The sequence below is a fragment of the Saccoglossus kowalevskii genome, chromosome 4 (assembly GCF_978046115.1).
Source record: "Saccoglossus kowalevskii chromosome 4, keSacKowa6.1, whole genome shotgun sequence".
NCBI classification, from domain to species: Eukaryota; Metazoa; Hemichordata; class Enteropneusta; family Harrimaniidae; genus Saccoglossus; species Saccoglossus kowalevskii.
In genome coordinates this window covers 22,364,996-22,387,836 of record NC_140644.1, presented here as the reverse complement: position 1 = coordinate 22,387,836, position 22,841 = coordinate 22,364,996, and the positions used below count along the sequence as shown (strand labels likewise).

Sequence of the window (22,841 nt, the reverse complement as noted above, 5' to 3'; positions counted from 1 at the left end):
CCAGTGTACCCGTGGGACGGGGTGCAGACATCGATGATGGATCGGGCTTGCCGGGTCATTGCGTAAGGAACCACTTTGTGGAACTGAGATAATGCCTCTATGGAAGGCAGTAACGTTGTTATGTTTTGCCACTAGACTTGTTACCATCTATTTAAAAATCTGCAATCTGCGCAGGAGGGCTATTGAACATGAGGATGGAATATGCCGGATTTTTTTCTTCTCTTAAAATGGCGTTTATAATTCTATTTGACTTAATTAATTGATTGATCTTGTATCAAAAAAACTACCGGTAATGAAAAACTCATTTCAAATGATAAGAATCGTGTGTTTGTGAGAGTGAATTACACACAAAGGTTGATTAAGTTGAGAACAGGCATGACCTAAGGTTGCCTCGTAGTTTACTATTCAGCGAGCACATCATATGTCATTTGGTAAAAATGTCATCCTTAATCTTTGAAATGTGATCAAAGATGTTCATCCTTATGTAATCCTAATTAAAGTTCATTTATTCGTCCCATTTCGTCTAAAGTCTGGCTGCAGGCTAATAATGATATTTGCTAGTCTGCTTTGTAAGCATAAACTTATTTTGACTTCTGTATAATTGATGCCTGGGAAAAGTCATACCGTATAATCCGCTGACAAAATGGCCTCCAGTATTTTCCAATAGTGAACAACCTTTAGAATTAGTAAAACATTAAAATGTAGACTGGCTGTAACGAGAAACCCGACTCACTTTGTAATCTTCGCACATTCTACTTCACTTTTACTTCATTTAATCCATTATCTGCATTGGGGGTTCACAATTTTTAAGTTGCATAAATTATTTTTTCTTTGCCTCTACGTGCATGGCGTGTTCACAAACTTGTCAACAAAAGTTGGGAATACAATTGTGAGAGTGTGTGTTGTATCACTTTAAATAATTGGCATACATTGTGTAAGGTTAGTACAAACATTATAACCTATCAGTTGAGAAACAATTTCATTTGAACAAATTTCCAAGCATGTCTACCTAACATTAACAATAATTAGTTGAACACTGCTTTTCCTTGACATCACATGATCATTTTTATCCAATCAGAGGCAGTGTATTGTTTACTCATTCATGTGGCAATGTGTACATTACCAGTTTTATGTCACAGATGAATACAAGTAGAGCTTGCATCGGGTAATGCTTCCAAACGATTGCTTTTTTTTTTTTTTTTTTTAAATCTATAACGTACTTGAAAATATGAAATTTTCTTCAAAACTGTATGACAGTGCTGATTTTCTGCCATTGGTCATTTCAGAAATTAGATTTTTGTTATGAAAATCCAGCGATGCCTTGTCAGAATAATAGACATGTCGCTGAGGTACACACTGTGCGTTAATAATAGGGAAGTATAAGTGTGATGTGTGAAGCGCTATGAGTCATTACATTATTTCAGTCGTTTGGAACGTCGTGCTCTACTGGCATGTCAGCGTGTGTGAAGTTCAGTGAACTTCAGTCTGGACAAGTTGTTTGGTGTGGCGTTCAACGCATATGCGCATATTCTGGGAAGTGGAATTAAAAACTTATTTGTCACAATATAGTGATGGCTTAATATTAATAAAAAAAAATTTACATAATAGACTTTCTAGTATGTACCTCAGTTTAAATTTATCGACAAATCTCAAAGGAGTGGAATGAAACGCTAATTGAGTAGTGGTATGATATTTTGAACTTACATCATAATGGAATCTTGATATGTATTTTATTTTAATGCCTTACTTCACTTAACATTTTATCTTTAGATCTTTTCTTTTAGCTGCCGAGTACTAACGCAGTAGTGTGGAAACTGTTACTGTTACGGAATACTAATCACCCTCAAATTGCATTTGCAATTTCTGTTGTGCGTTTTTGTGTTAAATTGACGCATCATCAAAAAGATATATGTAAAATATTTTGTTTTCTTCCTAAAAATTTACATTGTGAATATTAAAAAATGAGATTTCAAGCCAGCTTGCTTTTTATAGTAGATTATTAAAGTTATAAAGAAAATTAATACATGATAATATCATGGATGTTTTTGTTAAGAATTAATAGTATTCTGAAAAAATCTAAATTAAATCTAATATTTAAAAAAAATTATGATATTATAAATGCAATTACCATATTTGTCCTATTAGAAGCGCATCTCTAAAAGAAGCACATATAAAATTGTATGTATTGTATGCTGCATCATTGTAATATGAAATACTGGGCATTGAGACACACTTGTAATGGATGTACACATTGCCTGCTGTTATATACCATGCATATCTGCTATACATGGAGGATTTCAGCAGGTGGTATATTAATGGAGTAAATACAGTCATATCACTGTGATTGCAATGTGAGGATATATCACAGAAATAAATGAACCTGATATGCAGGTTTTAATATAAGGAACAGTACCAGTAGAGAAAACACAGAAATGAATGTGTCTAATTGGTTCTTCCAAAGATGGCATGGCACGTGTGACAACATGACTGAGTTGTGTGTGTATACCACATTGTACTACTGTAGAATACTTTATTTTCACTTAGAATTTATTTTCGCTATTTTAGCTGAAGGAATGATTCAGTGGAAATAAAATCTACCTTTTTTCCTATATTTTACATTAAATTTGTCAAAAATCAGTGAAAATAAATTCCACACAAAACACCCAAAAAGTCTTTTCAGCGAAAATGAATTCCAGCTAAAATAAAGTATTTTACAGTTTATTAGATGTGTGCCGTCTCTCAATGTACTGAAGCAAGGGCACAGATTCTTGTTTACTATTTGAATACTGTGAAAGGCTTAACCTGTCTTCAATAGCAACTCAAAACAAGCTGATCTCAGACACACTGTGTTCTTGAAAAAGAAAAGAAATTTACCATCCTGTGAAATCGAGTATCAGTGATTTTGGTATGAATGATGTTAGGACACACACACACCACTTGGGGCATTCCGAGATACTGTCTGGTGTACACGCAAATATAATCCATATTGATGTGACGTTTTATGGATCTCTCATGCCTCGCATAAAGGCATTATGTGAAATATTGGTTTTCAAGCGATGTTTTATGGAAACATTTAAATTGCTTTCTATTTGGAGACATTGTTTGTACTTAAGGGAATAGTGTTATCGCCTCGTTTGTCGGATTTTGACATTCAGCATTAAGAAAACATTGAATTACGAGATTGCTTTGTACCAATAATGATCAGATTCAGCATTGTGATGTTTTAACATAAGATGCAAGCGTCTTCACTCGCATTAATACTTATTAAAGTGCATTGGATCATTAACAAGGATTCTGCGATTAAGTTATTGATGGCAGCAATGATTTTACAGTATTTTAATCTGCTGACGGATAAAAACAAGTTTAATTCGTGAAGAAACACTAAAATGTTAATAACCTGTTATTAAATTTATATTAATATTTTGTTAGGGAACTGATCATTACCACCCAGCCGGTTTCCTGTGAGTTTGACTCGGTTTACCGTACCGGTCGTTGCTTTACCGTACCGGTCGTTGCTTTACCGTACCGGTCGTTGCTTTACCGTACCGACCGTTGCGTTACCGTACCGGCCGGACAATTACCGTACTGATAGGACCAATACCGACTATTTATCACCTTCGATTAATGAATGCATGGTAAACAAAGCCCGGGTAACTGATCTGCGCCCTGCCGGTAACCGTGAGTCATGCATGAATTAATTGGGCATTTTGCAAACAATAAGATTTTTTTTTTACCCACCCATTGAAAGTGAATAATTTGAAAAGGACATGACTTGTACAACAGAGTGTTACGTCCCAGTCGACTAGAGGACTCGATGGGTTAATTATTTGTTTATATTTGTCAGTAGCTCACACAGTGGAAAGAAAGTCGGACAACCGTCGAAATACAAATAAATAAATTAAATAAAAAAGTCTTTCTGAAATTTCATGTTTTTTTTTCAATATATGTGTGTTATTCACATATTCATGATCGCCTGTAACGCTATAAAACGACAGTCCTACATCGTAGCTTACCCACGACGTTGAATAAAACGTCTCAACCTGTCGCATGAATTCGATGATACTTGCATAATGTGTCAGCGTGACTCGCTTGGCCGAGCTCACATGTATTTAAATTCGGGCTTGGGCGTTCGAAAATCTGTTTTGATACTTTGTTGACAATAACACGCGCAACGCGTGCACGTAGTCCAGATAAAATTCAAGTGCGTAAAACGGAATTTGACCTTGCTCTAGGTCAACATTTTTCTATTGCTTTTCGACCTCATTTTGTGAGTTTGCTTATGGAATTGTCCAAACATATTTACCCGATATTTACACACCTCCTCCAACAATCCCCAATGTAACTTTATTATAACAAAACAGAGTGTGCAAGTGTGCCGGTATATCTCTTTTTGGAACATGTGATTGGCCCTGAAAAGGGCTGTTTGGTTTGGGGCAGAATACGATTTAGACTGGAAAGGTCGGGACTTTTTTTTGTTTTACAAAAAAAATATAATTACAGCCAATACAAAGTCAGCTTGGACATTCAGTTGTGAGACATAACAAAATAAACGGTGCCAGCGATAGATTTTGCGAATGAAAGAACAAACTAAACGCAATCAAAGGCGCCGACCACTCGCGTTGGAAATAAACTAATAAAACGCGTTGCGACGAGAAATCTCGTCTGCATCTATCATTCACGCAAACGCACACACATGCTATTTTCGTATGTTGAATACGTTGGCAACGTCGTCAAATATTTAGCCCAATCACTGAATAAAAAAACATCCAAGCACACGTGCACTGGCGCCAGATAAAGTGAAAAAATGAAAACAAAATTACGTCTGCACTGTGCATTTTTAACAATAACCAAAACCATTAGGTTACATGCCAAAACTACCGACTCAGGATTCATCATACACAAATATAGCCACTTTCATGGAACTGTTATTTTTGTAACCCACTTTGTCGGCTCAGTTGATTTGGGAGCACTGATCCCAATTTAAAAAAAATAAAAATATCGTATAAAATAAAGACGCAGTTCCGTCTGTAGTCATATCCAACAGTTCACATGGACGTACTGGGAGCTCCATGGTCTCAAAAAAAATCATGTGTAGCAACTTGAATGTAAATATTATGCAATAATAATGGTAAAGTTTAATCTCTGACAAATAAAAAGACGCAATTACAAATTGACCTGGTGGTGTATTTGACCTCGAAAGCTACTGCATAGCAAACATGAACAAAATGATTTATAAACTGACTATAACTACAAACTAAACAAATTCTACTCAAATTAATTCTACAGTTTTGCTTTCTCAGGCGATCCTGTGCATAAAACTGAAATTTAAACAGGTCGGCATTTTACCGGTAAACCGGAAAATCAATGCATAAATTAACTTGTCAGAAGTGTGAATTGCCTCCTGCCAGTACGGTAACGGCCTTGCCGGTACGGCTAATGACCTTCGGGTACGGTAAAGCAGCGGCCGGTACGGTAAAGCAACGGCCGGTACGGTAAAGCAGCGGCCGGTACGGTAAAGCAGCGGCCGGTACGGTAAAGAAACGCATGCCGCAGGAGACTCACAGGAAACCGGCTTGGTGGTAATGATCAGTTCCCTTACAAGAATGATTCTGTAACTTTTTAAAGAGAAAAAGACAATTGACCAATCACAGTATCCATCTTTTAATGTATGTACAGTGCTGTTGAATGGGTTCCTTCTGATTGGTTAAAATTTAACCAATGAAATCTAGCTATCGGTGATATAAAAATGGAATCATTGTGATTGTTCTTGTGTTTTCTTTTCTAAGATAGGATTTTGCCAATGCCGTAATTGCATAAAACTGAATTTTTACACAAGATATAGATTAATAAAGCCATGCGTGAGATCAATATATGTACTGACTGACTGAGCGTCGGTGTGGACATGTGTAATTGATTTAACACAGCTGGTGAGAACATCTCTGTTCTCTCGTTATCTCTGTTGCTCTGATGAATATGTCTATATTTTATTTTTTGTAGCGGTGAGAGCTCTGGATGTAAATTGGAAATTTGATGAACAGCCGATTGGTGACGGTGATTACGGTGTATTCGAAGATACAACAGAGAGTAGTGTAACAACGAATCTGTTTACTACAGGTCGGTATCATACTGCGTGATTATAGCAATGTTTTATGTGAATTATGTCAATTATTCTTTACATTTAATACATGTAGAATAGTTGCAATATTGAAAAATAATGATTTTTTTTTGCAAAAAATTGTATGCGAGTATTTTACACCAAAGGCAGATAAAAGTAAGGGCATGGTTTGGAGTTTGAGACAGTGAAAGAACAGTGGGATTGACAAGCAAAATTTGCGTAATAATAGAAATAATTGATTCATTGTTATGCTAAAATAGCTCTAGTGCTTATCCAAAATTAAAGAGTTATGGACCCCTATTCTAAAATGCCCTGGGAAGAGCCCTGGTGCAATTTTTTTGCAGTGTCTTTTCTGTCCAATTAAATTTGTTTTGATTGTGCCAACATTTTGTTCCTGAAACAACTTGCATGCATGTTTTTATTCTCTTCGTGCCGAGCTTGCAATTTTTTTCAACAATTCTTTCAGCCATCTTTCTCCCATGATTTCTAATGGTCAACGCCTTCTCCAACTTTTGACGGCAAAAAGAAAAAAAAAAGACAGGTATATTCTTAGCAAGTTTTACAGATTTAAAAATATAATGCAGCAAATTAATCTTCACCCGAGCCATAGACTGCTTCATTATGATGTACTTGTGGCTCATTCAGTTTATTTTACAAGCCCCATATTAGTTTAATATTTATGACAATGACTAAATACAAATGTAAGAGCTATTAAGATTTCGTAGATTAAGCGCTAGGATCATAATAAAAACAAAATTGGTCATGTTCGATGTAACGATAAGTAGAATATAATGTCATGTTCCATTTACCTCAATGGTTTTCTTGGTTTACTCTAGAATATTGATCTTTTGTATTATACATAATATGAAGCGGGTATGCACCACTTGAATAATGAGACCTTTGAACGCAAAGTCATCTCAGTCACTTTTCATCGATAAAAACAGGGTTTTTTCCCCCCAGATATTTCAAAATTTTTGATTTGCAAATGTAGCCAATGAGAAATTATTCCCATTTGAACCAAAATTAAATAAGAAATTACCGGGGAGTATAGAAAATTATAAAAAGGACCAAAATGTTTTGGTGGGAAAAAATTTGCCTTTCTGAAGGCTATGATAGTTAGATTGATGTTCAAGTGTAAAACTTGAGTAATGGTCATTGTCGCTCGTTTCTTCTCTCTGGGTATTGATTATTCTCGCGCATAATCAAGGTAGTCGTTATAAAGTATGTCTCAGACACATGTTAAGGTATCTTGTGAAGTAGTCATGCATATTTAATGAGAGTTTCTACCTAAATTTTATTAATGTTCCATTTTACAATCAGTCTGGTATAAACGTTTCTTGTTTTATTGATTGAGGTTTACGAGAACATTTTAGTGACAAAATTTTTTAAAGATTTTGCTGGGCTATTCGATTCCCAGTTGAAAATACCAATATATAAGAAAACTATTTTAGATCAAAAACAGTGTATATCTAAAAAATTACCGTAGTTACCGAATTACATCACTACATAATGTGTCATTTGATTTTCGAAAACAAAAAAGTAAACAAATTCTAGCAAGAGATGGATATATAACTTGTGTGATGTTCAGACAGTAAACTTTTGTGCATTTTTAGCTCCGTTGTTGACTTTGTCGAGCGGAGCTTATCATATGAGTGATTGTCCGTCGTCGTCCGTGTCAATGTTTTACTTTTTCGACTTCCTCTTGAAAACTACAAGCCTGAATGCTTTGATACTTGGTGTATATGTACCTTGGGTAGACCTCTCTCAGATTTGTTCATTTCATGATGATATCTTTAATTCTCTAATTTTGATGAATATTTTTGTAATTTTTGGTAAAAAGTGATATTTTCGACTTCTTGTTGAAAACCGCAAGTCCAATTGCTTTGATATATTATACATATAGGTACTACATGTGGACCTCTCTCAGATTTGTTCATTTTCTAATGATATCTTCTGTTCTTTAATTGCCATGTGCATTGCTAACAGCGGAGCTATCTCAGCCGACAGGCTGCTTGTTTTTTTAAAAGTCACTTATAATGACAGTAAAGTAATGCAACTTGGGTTAAAAATCTTCATCATCTGTATTTGTTGTTCATATTTCATTTGTTTCACGTAACATTATATGGTTAATTCAGATCTTTGTTTAGTAAATTAATCCAAACATGAGTTATTTAATCCTATTCAAAATGGTGGCTGAAGTAAGGTATTGTCACCATGGTAACAATCTTTTGATTTGCTTTCTGTCTTGTGATTTGAGGCACCCTATTGGTTAAAAAATATAAAAAAATGTTGTTTCATGTTTTTATTATCCTCAAAATACATATATGAACCCTGAAATCAGCTTTTGTTTAGTCTATTTTTGTATTTTCTTCTACACCTGTCTGAAATGAAATGTTTAATATGTTCATTTGGTGCAAAAAATAATGAAAAATTGTAGAAAAACATATAAAAAAAAATTTGGCAGTCATTCTATAACAGTAACACCTGCAAGATACTGTACTCTGTGGCCCCAATGAAATGGTCACTGCTTTATAGTATTGCGACTAATAATAGTTTCATTATATTTCTTTATTATCAATGATGGACACTAAACTTTGAAATCATGAAATTTAAAAGATCACTGAAATGTCAAATGTGTTTGTCCAATTATGCTACAAATAGTTCCGAATTTTGTCCCCGGCCATGCAGGCTATTATAGCCAGAATTTCAAACTGCCATTCCAAATCAATTCAATTTCATGAAAATGTAGATGGTTTTGGGTATTTTGGTTAAATTATCGAGTAATAGGAAAAAACAGAAAAATGAGAAAAAGTTGCCAGTTGAATAGACTGGTGGTTATGCTCTGTTTCTTAATAATTTTGATATAGGGAGTGTTATTTTTGAATTTAATTAATTAACTATTATTTTTGGGAGCTCTAAAATCTTGATCTAAAAATAACCAAGACTATGAAATGTAGCCAACACTAACTTACATAAAATGTAGCAAATACAAACTGTGTGAAAGAATTACAATAATATTTATTTTAACCATAGAAACACCTCTCTAATTTACATAAGCCCTTTTGCTGAAAATAGAGAAAATATGGTACCTAATATGTAAAAGGTAGCAATACACATTATGTGAAAGGTGGCCAACACCAACTTGCTTATATGAAATTCTAACAGTCTCCAACAGGTCTGAACAAGTCTCGTAGATTTCCTCATTAATGCTTTTGAATAAAATAAAATATACAATAATTGAATCATACCTACAAAGAATGTTTGTGTCTTGTTTACCGGTTCTTGATTGACTGTTCTTTTCATCTTTCAGGTAAACCAATAGAAAAGATGTCTCCTACAGTATCACCAGTGTTTCTTACCGGGCAATCAGTGCAAAAACTCGTTCCTCCAGGAAAGTACTTCAGAACTATTTTATACATAAAAACTGCTAAATACGTGGAGTTTAATTTATCTGTGCCAAACGACTCTCAACTTGTCATGTACGGCAAGAAAGGAGACGAGCCAACTCACACAAAGTTTGATTTTATGCAAGTATTTGAGAAGAGTCTGAACAGGGACTATGAAAATGAGCAAGAGAGACAAACACGGAGTGGTGAACAGGTGTATGATCCTATTCCAGAAACGTTGCGGTTTCAATTTCAAAATAGGAAGGACTTGCGTAAAAGGGACTTGACAGAAGGAATTAGAGAAACGATCGAATCGAAACTTTTTTTGAATTCGAGGAGACGGAGAAGCACCTCGACAACTGTGAACTCAGAAATATTTACTCATTATATGCTGCCCGGCCACTGGTATTTAGCGGTGTTCAATGATGGATCAACACCACAACAAATAATACTAAATGCAAATAACTATGTAGGTGAGTTGACATTCAATTGTTCGCTAACGCTAAAGCAAAAACAGTCTTGTTCACATCCCATGGAAAATTGATGGAGTGATGTCGTTTTTAATCTCCTTTTTGTATCAAAAGTATTCAATATTGCATCGATGTTCAACGTTTAATAAATAAATAATTTGGTTTGTACTTTGAAGGTTGATTTGTATTAGGTAAAACATCCACTGAATCAGAAAAAACATATTCCACAAACACACAAACATTTTCCCATTCTACTATATGTGGTGCACATTGCAAAAAAAAAGCGAAGTTTTCAAAAATGATGTGACCTTTCATTTTTATGTTCAGAGTTGAACTTTTGATAGAAATTGTGTTTTTTTGTATACCTGTATACTAAATTTTTAGCATGAACATTATCAATTATGGGCAGTCAAATTATATTCCCAAACAGGAAAATTATTCTTGTTTTTTTTTGAAATGCTGAGGTGGTTTCATATTTATTGCGCTAGTCTTATGCATGCTTATCCACAGGCTTGTGAAAGGGCGCCATCTATGATAAGATAAATTTATATTTGTTGCTAGGACACCCGTTGGATAACATCTGTACTAAAATGGCTCCAATTTCATCATTTGTAAAATTTCTTCAAGCAGATTAGTAAATTCATCTGTATTTTCTCTCCTACAAAAAAAAAAATGTTTTAATAATTCAAATGTTTATCATTTTATCATTTATGTCTTCTAGCTCCTACTACAGAGACTGACGCAGAGTGTCCTAATGGTTGCCATGGTAATGGACGTTGTGTCGATAGTAAATGCGATTGCTATCCCGCATACACCGGTGATGATTGCTCCTTAGGTGAGATTAGACTTGTTACAAAACGAGTATTCTGTTTGATTATATAGGCTGTCAGAGATGCTACGAGTTTGCAATATTTATTATACCTATGAGAGCTGCTGCACTAACTTTAAAATATGTATAGTCTGTCAAATATGTCTTTCTTGTTGTACAAAACACAATATTGCTGTGCTTTCTAGTAAATAAATAATTGGTACTATATTTTTTTCATTGCTTTGGTGGATCAGTTTGGTAAAACAAACATATGCTAATTGTACTGGGAAAATTGTTTGGTTTACATAGGTGTTCAGTTTATAGAGGTCATACAGTTAAACCTGCCTAAACCGAAAAACAAAGTGACTGAGAACATTTTTCAGTTTACAGAGGTATTCAGTTTATAGTCTTTCAGTGATCCTGTCCAAACAAATGCTGAAAAGGACTGAGAAAATGATTTGTTTTACAGAAGTTATCAGTTTCAACAGATTTTCCCAAATTTGTAGTCCCTGTTTGGACGCAGTCCGAAAATAGGGACTTATGTTTTGACCTCCGTGTGTCCGTGCGTGCGTGCGTGTGTGTGTGTGTGCGTGCGTCCAGACCTGTATCTTAGAAATGCCTGGACCAATCACAATCAAACTTTACACATACATCATACATGCTATTATACATATGCAAGTCAATTTGTTTCACGATCTGATTCAAGATGGCCGAATGGCGGCCATTTTTGTGCTAAAAAATCATAATAATCAAGCATTTCTCGGCTGTTTACAAATGGATTTTGTTCAAACTTGGTGTATACATTAGACATTATGGGACCTTGATGCAAATAATTTTGTTTTTCAGATTAGATTTAAAATGGCCGACTGGTGGCCATTTTGTTTTAATGAATGTGGTTCTCGTGCCATATGTCTGACTTGTTTTTCTTGATATTGTCCTCTTCTAAGCCACTTTTGCAATGTTTCACTCTTCTAGGTGTATGTCCTGTACTTTGTTTTGGCCGGGGTATATATGATGGCGGTGTCTGTCAATGTGAGCCAGAGTGGAAAGGACCCGAATGTACAGTACCAAACTATGAATGTATCATACCAGATTGTAATGGTCATGGCGAGTGTATTGACGGTGTGTGTCTGTGTGAACAACGTTTTAAAGGCGAATTCTGTGAACTTGGTAAGTTCTAAAAATCTTGACATTCTTATCCAAACAAAGCTACATCAAGCTCATGAATTTTAGTACACCAGAAAAAAATGGTTTTTAATAATTTTTGGGATATTTACACAATATTGTGCTATTCACATATGATGATGGTCTATTTTGATGAAGTAGTGGTATCTTAACACCATGTTCCACTCTGAAAACATTTTTATTTTGACATCAATTAAAAAAAAAAAATTAAAGTTCAAAATTAGGTCATTCTATTTTTGCAGCAGACGTTAGATTCATCCCATTCACGCATAACATGAGATCTCATAGAAGTACTAAAAATATTGTCTATTGGTTAATATGGCATGACATTGTCTACAGTAGTTCGCTCATCATACTTAAAACATTTCATGACAATCTATCTCCCACTGGAGGTAATAATGGGATATCTGTATAAAAACACTATTTAGGGAATTTTAGTCATTATTATAATTTTCAAACAGTATATTAGTACTTACAGTGCAGTTACATCTACTTTTAGATAATTTTAGATAAAAATGTTTTAAAGTTAAATTTATGTAATTTTTTGGGGAGAGGTAATTTTTTTGTTTTTTTAGATGCAGCTTGATTTATGAATGTTGATTTTTGTTTCCCTCAGTGGATTGTCTGGATCCATCGTGTTCAGGTCATGGTGTCTGTTTCGAAGGTCAATGTCACTGTGGACATGGATGGATGGGTGATTCTTGTGATAAACCTGTACCAGTTGAGGTGATTGAAACCACCGTGTGCCCGTCTCTGCCCATAGAGGACACAGAGGTAGGGGAGACTTTAGACACAGACAGAGTCTGCCATGGAAGGGGTTACTATGACAACAGTATTGGTAGATGCATTTGTGATGATGACTGGGGAGGACGAGATTGCTCTCACAGTAAGTCCAGAATTTCTAATTGCGCTATGCACTTTTTTTTTTCTGCACGCAACCAGAAAACACAATTTCAGTATTTGTTGGTTTGTGTTACAGGTATCTGTGATGAAGACAGTGATTGCGGCCCCAACCAAGAATGCCAGATGTCGTCATGTGTTTGTATGGAAGGCTGGACCGGATCAGAATGTCAGACCCAGAAATGTAAGGTGCCGTGCTCCATTCATGGACTATGTATTGATACAGTGTGTCGCTGTGATCCGGGCTGGAATGGATGGCTGTGTTCCAATGGTGAGTCATTTATTAGCACCAAATATATGTACCTACTGTTCAGCAAGTTAGACAGGTATAAATGCAACTATAGGTATACCAACAATGCACCTGGGTAAATATACCTGTAATGTACCTAGATACATGTAATTCACACAGGTACATTTGTAATGCACCTTGGTACACCCATACTGCACCTAGGTATATGCAAATAAAGCATAACAAAAAGGTAAACGCATCACCTGTAGAAAACCTCCATCTATATTCAAAATGAATGAGAACATACAGCATCAGGTAGCGATGTGTTGATATTACATACATCTAGTTTATATTACCTTGCTTAGATGTGCACAACTATGCATGTTGTATGTATACTCTTACTATTGGGAACACCCAAATCCAGCTGAAAGGGTACTTATTACAAAGTAACAAATAATTTGTTCAGTAGCTCTAATATTTATTGGAAATGTACTTTGTTTAGACAAATGGGATCATATTTGTGTCTATCCGTACTTGCTTTTCTCTTTTAGGCAAAATATTGTTACTTTGCACATATTTTATGATGATTGGCTAGTTCTGATTCAATCTTTCATGTAGTGTTAGTGTTATTAAAGTATTTCTGTTTCCAGAGGGGTGTCCCAATTCCTGTAATGGACAGGGTGAATGTACATTGGTAAATGACGACTGGCAGTGTGTATGCAATGCACAGTGGAAGGGACATGACTGTAGTATTGGTATTGAAGACAGATGTAATGATAGAAAAGATAATGACTTAGGTAAGCCATGCTGTATGCATATATGCTGCTCTTAATTATTGCATTTCATTCTGACATCAATTCTTTTCAGAATTGGCTGCACATTGTCGCTTGCCGAGGTTCGTTTTATTTGGCCATTGCCTCACCACTATACATTAGCAGATTCTGTGCAGCTAGTATGTATTCAAGAATTCTATCTTTGGATTTTCTTTTAGATTTGTTATGTAAACATTTTTTTTTTTGCTAAAATTCTGACAAAAAAAAGCTATTATGTTGACGCATTTTTAACTGACAAACCAGAAAATTTTTAAGCACAAATGTGTTTACTGGGTCTTATTGAATCTTTTCTTGTGCGTTGGTTGGTTGGTTGGTTGGTTGGTTGGTTGAATAAATAGTCTGCTAATAATCTGATACTTATTCATTTCAAAATCTAAATCATATGTAAATGATGTTATTGAGAAAATGTATCTGTTCATTGATGATTTTCATCCAAACGTTGCTCACCCTGAGGTGGTAGTATCTAGCATTGGAAAGAATCAATAAACCTTTTTGTGATTTGTATTTTCGACTATCTTATCTTATTTATGTGGGGTAGTTTTATGCCTTTTATAATTGTTTTGTTTTTTTCATTTCAGATAATCTTGTTGATTGCCAGGACCCTGATTGTTGCAGTGCAATGAATTGTATTTCTGATGGATTGTGTAAAAGTGTTCCTGATCCATCGTCCCTGATTAAACTGAGAGATGATGTTCCACCCAATGCTCCTTTTTATGACCATGTTAGTTTCTTAACAGAGCCAAGTAGTGTCCAACTCAGTTCTATGCCATTTGCATTTACAGAAAGGTAGGTAAACCACTGTTGTAGGTAGAAATCTTATCATTTTTGAGAAATTATTCTGTTGAGTGAAAAAATTATTATTTCAAAGAATAGTTTCACAGAACAAAATGTTGAAGCAAAACAGCATATTCACCATTTTTTGAAACCCAGTGTTGAAAAAAAAAATGTACGCCAACAGTCTTGGTCATTGCGCCCTCTAACAGGACTGAAAAGGAATCCCTCAAATTCAAAATGCTTTTTGACGGCTGGGAAGGGAGGAGGTTGTGTGTGACATTGTAGGTGACTTGAGGCACAAATGTAAACGTTGTGACTCCTTATTGTCCTTGTTTCTACATTTCTTTTGTTTATAGATTGTGAATTTCATTTTACCAAATTACGTAATATTTTACACCATAGGAACAATAGTAAGAGCATTCTAATACAGACAAAATGGTTGCCACTCACTAAAATATAAGCATCATATTTTCAAAAACTGGGCTGATGACCCCAAACTTAAGTCAAAATTCTTTTATTGGCTGGGAGTACATTTTATTGCGAAGTGGATCATATCTGAGTATTTTTGAGTTTCTACCTTACATTGATTTAGTTTTCATGAGACTAGGAAAGACGTGACATTTTTACTAGTGACAATTTTACTGTTCTGTATATTGGCTTCCACTTTATTTTATACTGTTCTCAATAGTAATTTTTTGGAATATACACACGTGATCTGCAAGCAGCTCACTGTAACGAGAGGCTAGAATTGTGTCTGGGGCTCACAGTGACAAGGTTCTGATGGTGTATACAAATTGTGTGTGCAATTTTTTCTCTGTGTAAAAGCCATTTGTGAGATACCTGGAAGGTTGAATGTATAATAGTGTTGCTATCATCACTTGGTATTGATTACCAGTTACTCTAGGCATCTTTGTATTCTCCGCATTGATCCAGTAAACTTTGCTGAGCTGTATCTTAACTTTTTTTTACCGGTAATTTGTGTTCACATATCTGCAGATAATTTGCATAATAAATAAATGACAACACAATAATTAAACTGAAAGGAATGTATTTTACAGTGCTTTTATTTTGCAACTTAGAAATCTATCAAACTATTGAATTTTCAATATATTTAAAAATATGGTAGTAGTGATACTGTCACAAAAATTATTACCGTACATAAATTTATTTTGCAATTTCCTATATGGATCAAATATGGTACAAACTCAGCTCAGCTTCCACCCACTTATCCCATAAGTCATTTCATTAATTTGCTGTTTAGTAGTAATTGACCATCTGTGCTAGAATTTTAAGTTTTTGTCTGTTTTGCATTTCTGACAAAACATATGTAATGTCAATGAAATCTTAAAACTGTTGCTGTCATAACGATGAAAAAAAAAAAAGTTTTAAAGGTGAATGATCACATGCGATAAATGAACTTTGTTCTGTTTCCTTCTTTCCTCTTACTCTAAAAATCACTCCCTAAGGACAAAAATTCCATTTGCATTTAGTTCTCTTGGGTGTCGTTTACGTATCAAGACTTTTCAAGCAGATCTGTTCTTTTCTGTGTAACTTGCCATTTTAGATTGTGTCCTAGTATTTTCCCTGGAGAAACTTGATTTGTATTATCCTTGCATAATATTCTTTAGTGAGATTGTTAAATTGCCAGACTTTGCTAAAAGTTTCCAATACATTAACGATGAATGCCAGCATGAATCTTCGATTAGGTGAAACGCCACTTTTTATTTTTGACTTCTACTTAAAAACCACAAGTCCGATGGCTTGATAATTACCTCAGGTTGACCTCTCTCGGATTTGTTCATTTTCCAATGATATCTTCATTTCTCTTATTGAAATGTGCATTGCTAACAGCACAGCTATCTCAACCCAAAGGTTGCCTGGTTTCTTCCTTGAACTCCTAGCTTTGTCAAACTCAGGCTTGTCTGGTCTCACATATTCAAAACATTCTGCATTTCGCAGGCAGGCAGAGGTAATTAGAAAATCTTTGTAAATCTGTGCATGTTGGCACACTTTTCGAAATCAAAACCCAAACAATCTAACGGGCAACCAAATTGGCTGCCAACATTTTTACATATTGAAAACTTAGTTTAGTACATTTTTACTACAATTTACACAAATTCAAACCATCAGATATTTTACATCAGCGACTCCAATAATTTAAAAGTTCATAAAACTCAAAAGATAGTTTTAATACTTACTTTGCATATTTAAGGTATATTAAAAAAAATATTGAAATGTTATTCTGCTATAAAGTCTCTGATCATCAAAAATTAAAGTTAGTAGACTATCAATAAGCAATGTGATCTAAATGCCTTCTAGTGGCCGGGTTGAGAGATGTGGGTTATGGCGACATATGGCCAATATATCTTCTATCATTTTTTCATGACTAGATTATTGATATTCAGGATAATTCACCCAAACATTACAAGTATTTTTTTTCTTCACCTTTGTAGCTATGCAGTCCATGACTTAAATATTGAAATGCTCTAATTTCACTTGACACAGAGTTTTTAGTTTTTTTTTTTTAAATCTTCAGGTTGTGAAACTCAAATATAATTCTTATATGTGTCATTTTTAGCATGTACAGAGTATCGGTAGTTCGTGGTCGCGTAGTGACTACAGATGGAAGTCCACTGATTGGTGTCACTGTCAGAATAAAAGATCTGCCATTGTTTGGTTTCACCTATTCTAGGATTGACGGGATGTAAGTATACATGTGTATTTTGTTGAGTGCTTGATGGTTGTTATACTACTAAAATGCCATAAATGTTCTCCTCAAAATATTGGTGCAATGTATTGTACATTTTATGTACTTTCCTCATCAGTAATTTAGTAAAAATATCTGTCTAATATTTTGTATTTCTGCTGACCGAAGCAAATCTACTTTAAGATACTTTATTTTCACTTGGAAATAATTTTCGCTATTTCTGCTGAAGGAATGATTCAGTAAAAATAAAATCCAGTGAATATGCCTTTTTTCCTATATTTCTCATTCAACTCATCAAAAATCAGTGAAAATAAATTCCATACAAACCACTCGAACAGTCTTTTTAGCAAAAATTAATTCCAGCTAAAATAAAGTATTTTACAGTACCTCCTCAAATTGCCCCCCTTTGCGCACAGGGAATTTCAAACCTCTCTATTGGTCAATTGTCATTTCTATATACACATGACTGACCATTGAACCATTTCAGTAACTTGGTCATTATTACATTACCTGTACAGTCTTGCATTTCCATGACATGTCATTGCTAACACTTGAGAATGACATCTTCACATCCACATAATATCATGCAATCATCATCATTTGTAACCTTTAGGTTTGACTTGATAGTACGAGGTGGCGGCTCAGTTACTGTTCAGTTCAGCCGTGACCCATTTGAGACATCCTACCAATCGGTTTTCGTCCCGTGGAATGACTTTGTTGTTGTGGATGATGTTACCATGTCAACATACTTTGGCAACAGAGATCTTCAGCCGTGTGGTAAAACTCTACAAAAACCAGATGTTGTCTTTTTGAGTGAAACCTCCAGTGAAAAGGGTTCATGTCTTTCAGCCGTGCTGGCTGACATCCAGGTATGGTGACTTTTGGCTTCTCTAAAACTATTGCTAAATGCTTTGACGTATAATGTTACTCTAAAACCAGTGATGCAGTATTTGCCATTTGTGTTTTCTAAAATCAGTGTTGTAGTATTTGGTAAATTGTAAACTGAACAAAGTAAAGCTATTGTGGTATTTCTTTTTATAACTGTCCACATAATCATCTGTTTACATCTCAAGTATGTCATCTATAACATTAATTGTCCATATTTTGATTTTTTAGGCTGTTCATGAAGAAATCCGTATCCCAGATACACCCATCAGTTTGGTTTATCATAGCAACAAGGCTCCTGGTTACCAGACTCTTCTTCATCTTCAACTCACTCCTCCACAGTTTGTGGAAAAGCTGTCGCGAGTGCATCTGCGGATAACGGTGCAGGGTCGAGTGTTCAGCAAGATATTCATAGCGCATCCAGATCTGAGGTATACTTATGGATGGGATAAGTTTAATGTGTATGGAGAAAAATCGTATGGTATCGTCATGGCTACAGGTAAAGTTCATCATTATTTTCAAGTCAATAGCTTTCTTTTATATGACACCCTTATTGATTTTACGCAAAATCTAAATGTTTTTTCTTTGTCCTCAGTTTCCGTTGGATACGAGTATGATGGTTGTGGTTACATATTATGGGATAGGAAGATGGCCGAGCTTGCTGGTTATGACATTGTCACAACTGCCATGGCAGGATGGCGAATCAATCTCCATCATGGCTTCAATGTTTGGAAGGGTAATTTTACCAAAATTTCTTGGTGTCTAACTTGGTCTAACTTGGTGTAGTTCAAAAATGTCGGACAGATGGCTACATACAAAAAAAAAATTCACTTGAATTCTTTGAAAACTATTTTTTCTGTAAAATAACTGAACATTCATATTAATATTCTAGGTTCGGTTAATAATGGAGACGGCACGGACATTCGAGTACCGAAAGACAAACCCCCACTCATTATGTCTGTGATGGGTAATGGTAAAAGCCGTGACATAGAATGTTCCAACTGTGAAGGAAAAGCCAAAGGCAATAAAGTATTGGCACCAGTCGCTGTAGCTAGCTCACCTGATGGAAGTCTGTTTGTTGGTGATTATAACTTCATAAGAAAAATTCAGCCCAATGGTAATGCTACTAATATTTTAAAGATGCAGTAAGTATTCTATAGTTGGTTTCTCTTGATATATATATATATATATGATTGCATGATTGGTTAGAAATAACCATGTGATGTATACAACAACCATATTTGGAATCTTCATTAGCATAAATTATGCATACATGAAAGTCTGTCATGATTGGCTAGAAATAACCATGTGCTATACACTCAAACCAGATTTGGAGTCTTTTTTTTAGCTCAGCTGTCGACTTTGTCGAGCGGAGCTTATCATATGAGTGATTGTCCGTCGTCGTCGTCGTCCGTGTCAATGTTTTACTTTTTCGACTTCTTCTTGAAAACTACAAGCCTGAATGCTTTGATACTTGGTGTATATGTACCTTGGGTAGACCTCTCTCAGATTTGTTCATTTCATGATGATATCTTCAATTCTCTAATTTTGGTGAATATTTTTGTCATTTTTAGTAAAAAGTGATATTTTCGACTTCTTGTTGAAAACCGCAAGTGCAATTGCTTTGATATTACATATATAGGTACTACATGTGGACCTCTCTCAGATTTGTTCATTTTGTAATGATATCTTTAATTCTCTAATTTTGGTGAATATTTTTGTCATTTTTGGTAAAAAGTGATATTTTCGACTTCTTGTTGAAAACCGCAAGTCCAATTGCTTTGATATTACATATATAGGTACTACATGTTGACCTCTCTCAGATTTGTTCATTTTGTAATGATATCTTCAATTCTCTAATTTTGGTGAATATTTTTGTAATTTTTGGTAAAAAGTGATATTTTCGACTTCTTGTTGAAAACCGCAAGTCCAATTGCTTTGATATTACATATATAGGTACTACATGTGGACCTCTCTCAGATTTGTTCATTTTGTAATGATATCTTTAATTCTCTAATTTTGGTGAATATTTTTGTAATTTTTGGTAAAAAGTGATATTTTCAACTTCTTGTTGAAAACCGCAAGTCCAATTGCTTTGATATTACATATATAGGTACTACATGTGGACCTCTCTCAGATTTGTTCATTTCATAATGATATCTTTAATTCTCTAATTTTGATGAATATTTTTGTAATTTTTTGGTAAAAAGTGATATTTTCGACTTCTTGTTGAAAACCGCAAGTCCAATTGCTTTGATATATTATACATATAGGTACTACATGTGGACCTCTCTCAGATTTGTTCATTTTCTAATGATATCTTCTGTTCTTTAATTGCCATGTGCATTGCTAACAGCGGAGCTATCTCAGCCGACAGGCTGCTTGTTTTTTTTTTTTGCATAAATTTTAAATATATGAAAGTCTATCATAATTTGCTATGAAATTAGTAAGTCTTGATTGCTTCAATAACGATATATAATCAAATCATATTTACAGTAATAATCATTGTAGCAAATTGCTAAAACATAATTCTTCTCCTGATATCAGCATGAAGTATCTTTTAACTTTCCAAATATGGTTATTAAAGAGCAATGATGCATTTGTTATTGTAATCTTGCATGTCAATTGAATGCAGTTTCTTATGTTTTCATTTCATAATGTTGATATTGTTAGATTTCATTAATTACTTCATTTGTATTGTATTGTATTGTCTGTACTGTCTCATTGGTTACTTTCTGAGATCTCAATATTTCAACTCTTGGCATAAAAATTTCAATTGCTTTAAATTAATTATTATATTTGGTTTTAAATGTGTAAACCAACATAATTTTTGTTAGTGTATTTGCTCTATTAAGTAGCACATGTGCTTGCATAAATGGCAGATCTACGTCACATAACATTTTACGTTATGCCAGGCGATGTAAATGCCTGGATGTCCGCCCCCGAAAATATGTGATATTTTAATGATTCAGCGTACAATGTTGAAAGAGCTACTTTTTAATAGAGCAAATACAGTAACCAATCATAAAATAAGCTTAATGTATATGTTTAATAATTTGATGATTTTGGAATAAAAACTCAAAACAATGAAACCTAAAATGTTAAAAAAATTTAAAAACAATTCTAAACCAGGCTTGAAGTAATTTGAAAAGATTTGTCTGTTCATCATCTAGTGTGTCTGTGTGTCATGATACAATACCTCATAATATCATTGTTTGCTTTTCCCATCATTCCTTGCTGCATCAACAGATGGAGGTGAGTTGATAAATCGCAAACTATCAAAAGGCAGCAATTAACTAAGACCACCTAGCTTACATTTAATAACTATCCAAACACCTGATAGTAACTAATAAATGCACCTTATGTATGCCTAACAAATCACTGGGTTGCTTGTAGTCATGGCAACAATGTAATTGCAGTCTTCAATTATTTGTTTGAGCTCTGTTTTCAACTGTGCATTCAGTTGTTTGAAAATATTGGGCAGACATCTGAAAGTGGGGAGTTTGTGTATAAAATTGTGGTTGTTTTCAGTTTTACAGATTCGAAAACAGTTCACATAGTAATAACTGTTTTACAAAAGATACTCAGTTTTAATACTGTAATTCCTTTGTTGCTGCTCACATTTTCATTAAAAAAATCAGTTTTATAATCTATACTTGGCCAAAGGTTCTGCCTGCACTAGTTGCTATTTACTGGGAGTCTATTTAAATTTTGTCTATTGTCCTTATAAAGTTATGCTATGGTATGAGTTTGATTATTCTTCAAAAGATTACATAATACTGAATAAATAAAATACGCTACAAAAAATGCAAGACTTAAAAATGTAGGACAATATAATAGTTCTTGAATTTTATTGAAATTGTAGCCTTTGTCTATTGTCATCAGTAAATGATGTATAAATAAATCATGAACTTGAAACCTATTATTAAGTTGGATAAGACATGTGTGTCTATTACGGTATATGTGCTTTGTCACAAATTCTTAAGATACATGAACAAAAGTGATTTGATCTTAATATGATGGCCATATTGTTGTAGACTTATGAAATATGCAAAGCCTGATTCAGGGGTTTCACAAATTCATTTAATAGCAGGTCATCATCCTGTAACAACCGGCCAACAGGCAGTGCGAAGCGCTGCAGTGAAACTGCTGTTTGTGGTTGGAGTGGGGATAGACCAGAAAGTAGACGGCCGATTTGGTCTTGTAGCAGGCCATATGGCCGGCGGCCGGCTCTTAACGAAACCCCTGCTGATTCAATTCAAAAACTCGAGTACATTTCATAAAAATTGTCATTGACATTATTTCAAGGGGCAATGTTCCTGCCACGTGCATACCCATGTGTACTATACCTGCTGGAATATTCTCGTGTGAGTCTTGACTCGTAGTGTGCCATGTGACACTAAAGATAATAAATACCAGATGAGAGGGTTATCAACAATAATAGGGACAGACATAGCTATCAGTGCTCAGGGATAGTGGCACTATGAACTTCATAAACGCAAATGTTGCCGGCATCTAATCCAAGGAATCTGTCATTATTCTCTCATTG

At 34.5% G+C, this 22,841-nt stretch overlaps 1 protein-coding gene across 1 annotated transcript in view; it reads left to right on the top strand.

Annotated features, from left to right (window-relative positions):
* LOC100375669 (teneurin-3-like) overlaps positions 1-22,841 on the top strand; it is a 52,350-nt gene that overhangs the window by 17,655 nt on the left and 11,854 nt on the right. The window contains exons 3-15 of the mRNA XM_006815537.3: positions 5,998-6,114; positions 9,426-9,974; positions 10,693-10,806; positions 11,755-11,949; positions 12,581-12,850; positions 12,944-13,135; positions 13,744-13,890; positions 14,505-14,712; positions 17,279-17,404; positions 18,021-18,276; positions 18,524-18,791; positions 18,888-19,028; positions 19,185-19,437. Of these exons, the coding sequence (XP_006815600.2) occupies positions 5,998-6,114; positions 9,426-9,974; positions 10,693-10,806; positions 11,755-11,949; positions 12,581-12,850; positions 12,944-13,135; positions 13,744-13,890; positions 14,505-14,712; positions 17,279-17,404; positions 18,021-18,276; positions 18,524-18,791; positions 18,888-19,028; positions 19,185-19,437 (2,836 nt within the window). The remainder of the gene's footprint in view (positions 1-5,997; positions 6,115-9,425; positions 9,975-10,692; positions 10,807-11,754; positions 11,950-12,580; positions 12,851-12,943; positions 13,136-13,743; positions 13,891-14,504; positions 14,713-17,278; positions 17,405-18,020; positions 18,277-18,523; positions 18,792-18,887; positions 19,029-19,184; positions 19,438-22,841) is intronic.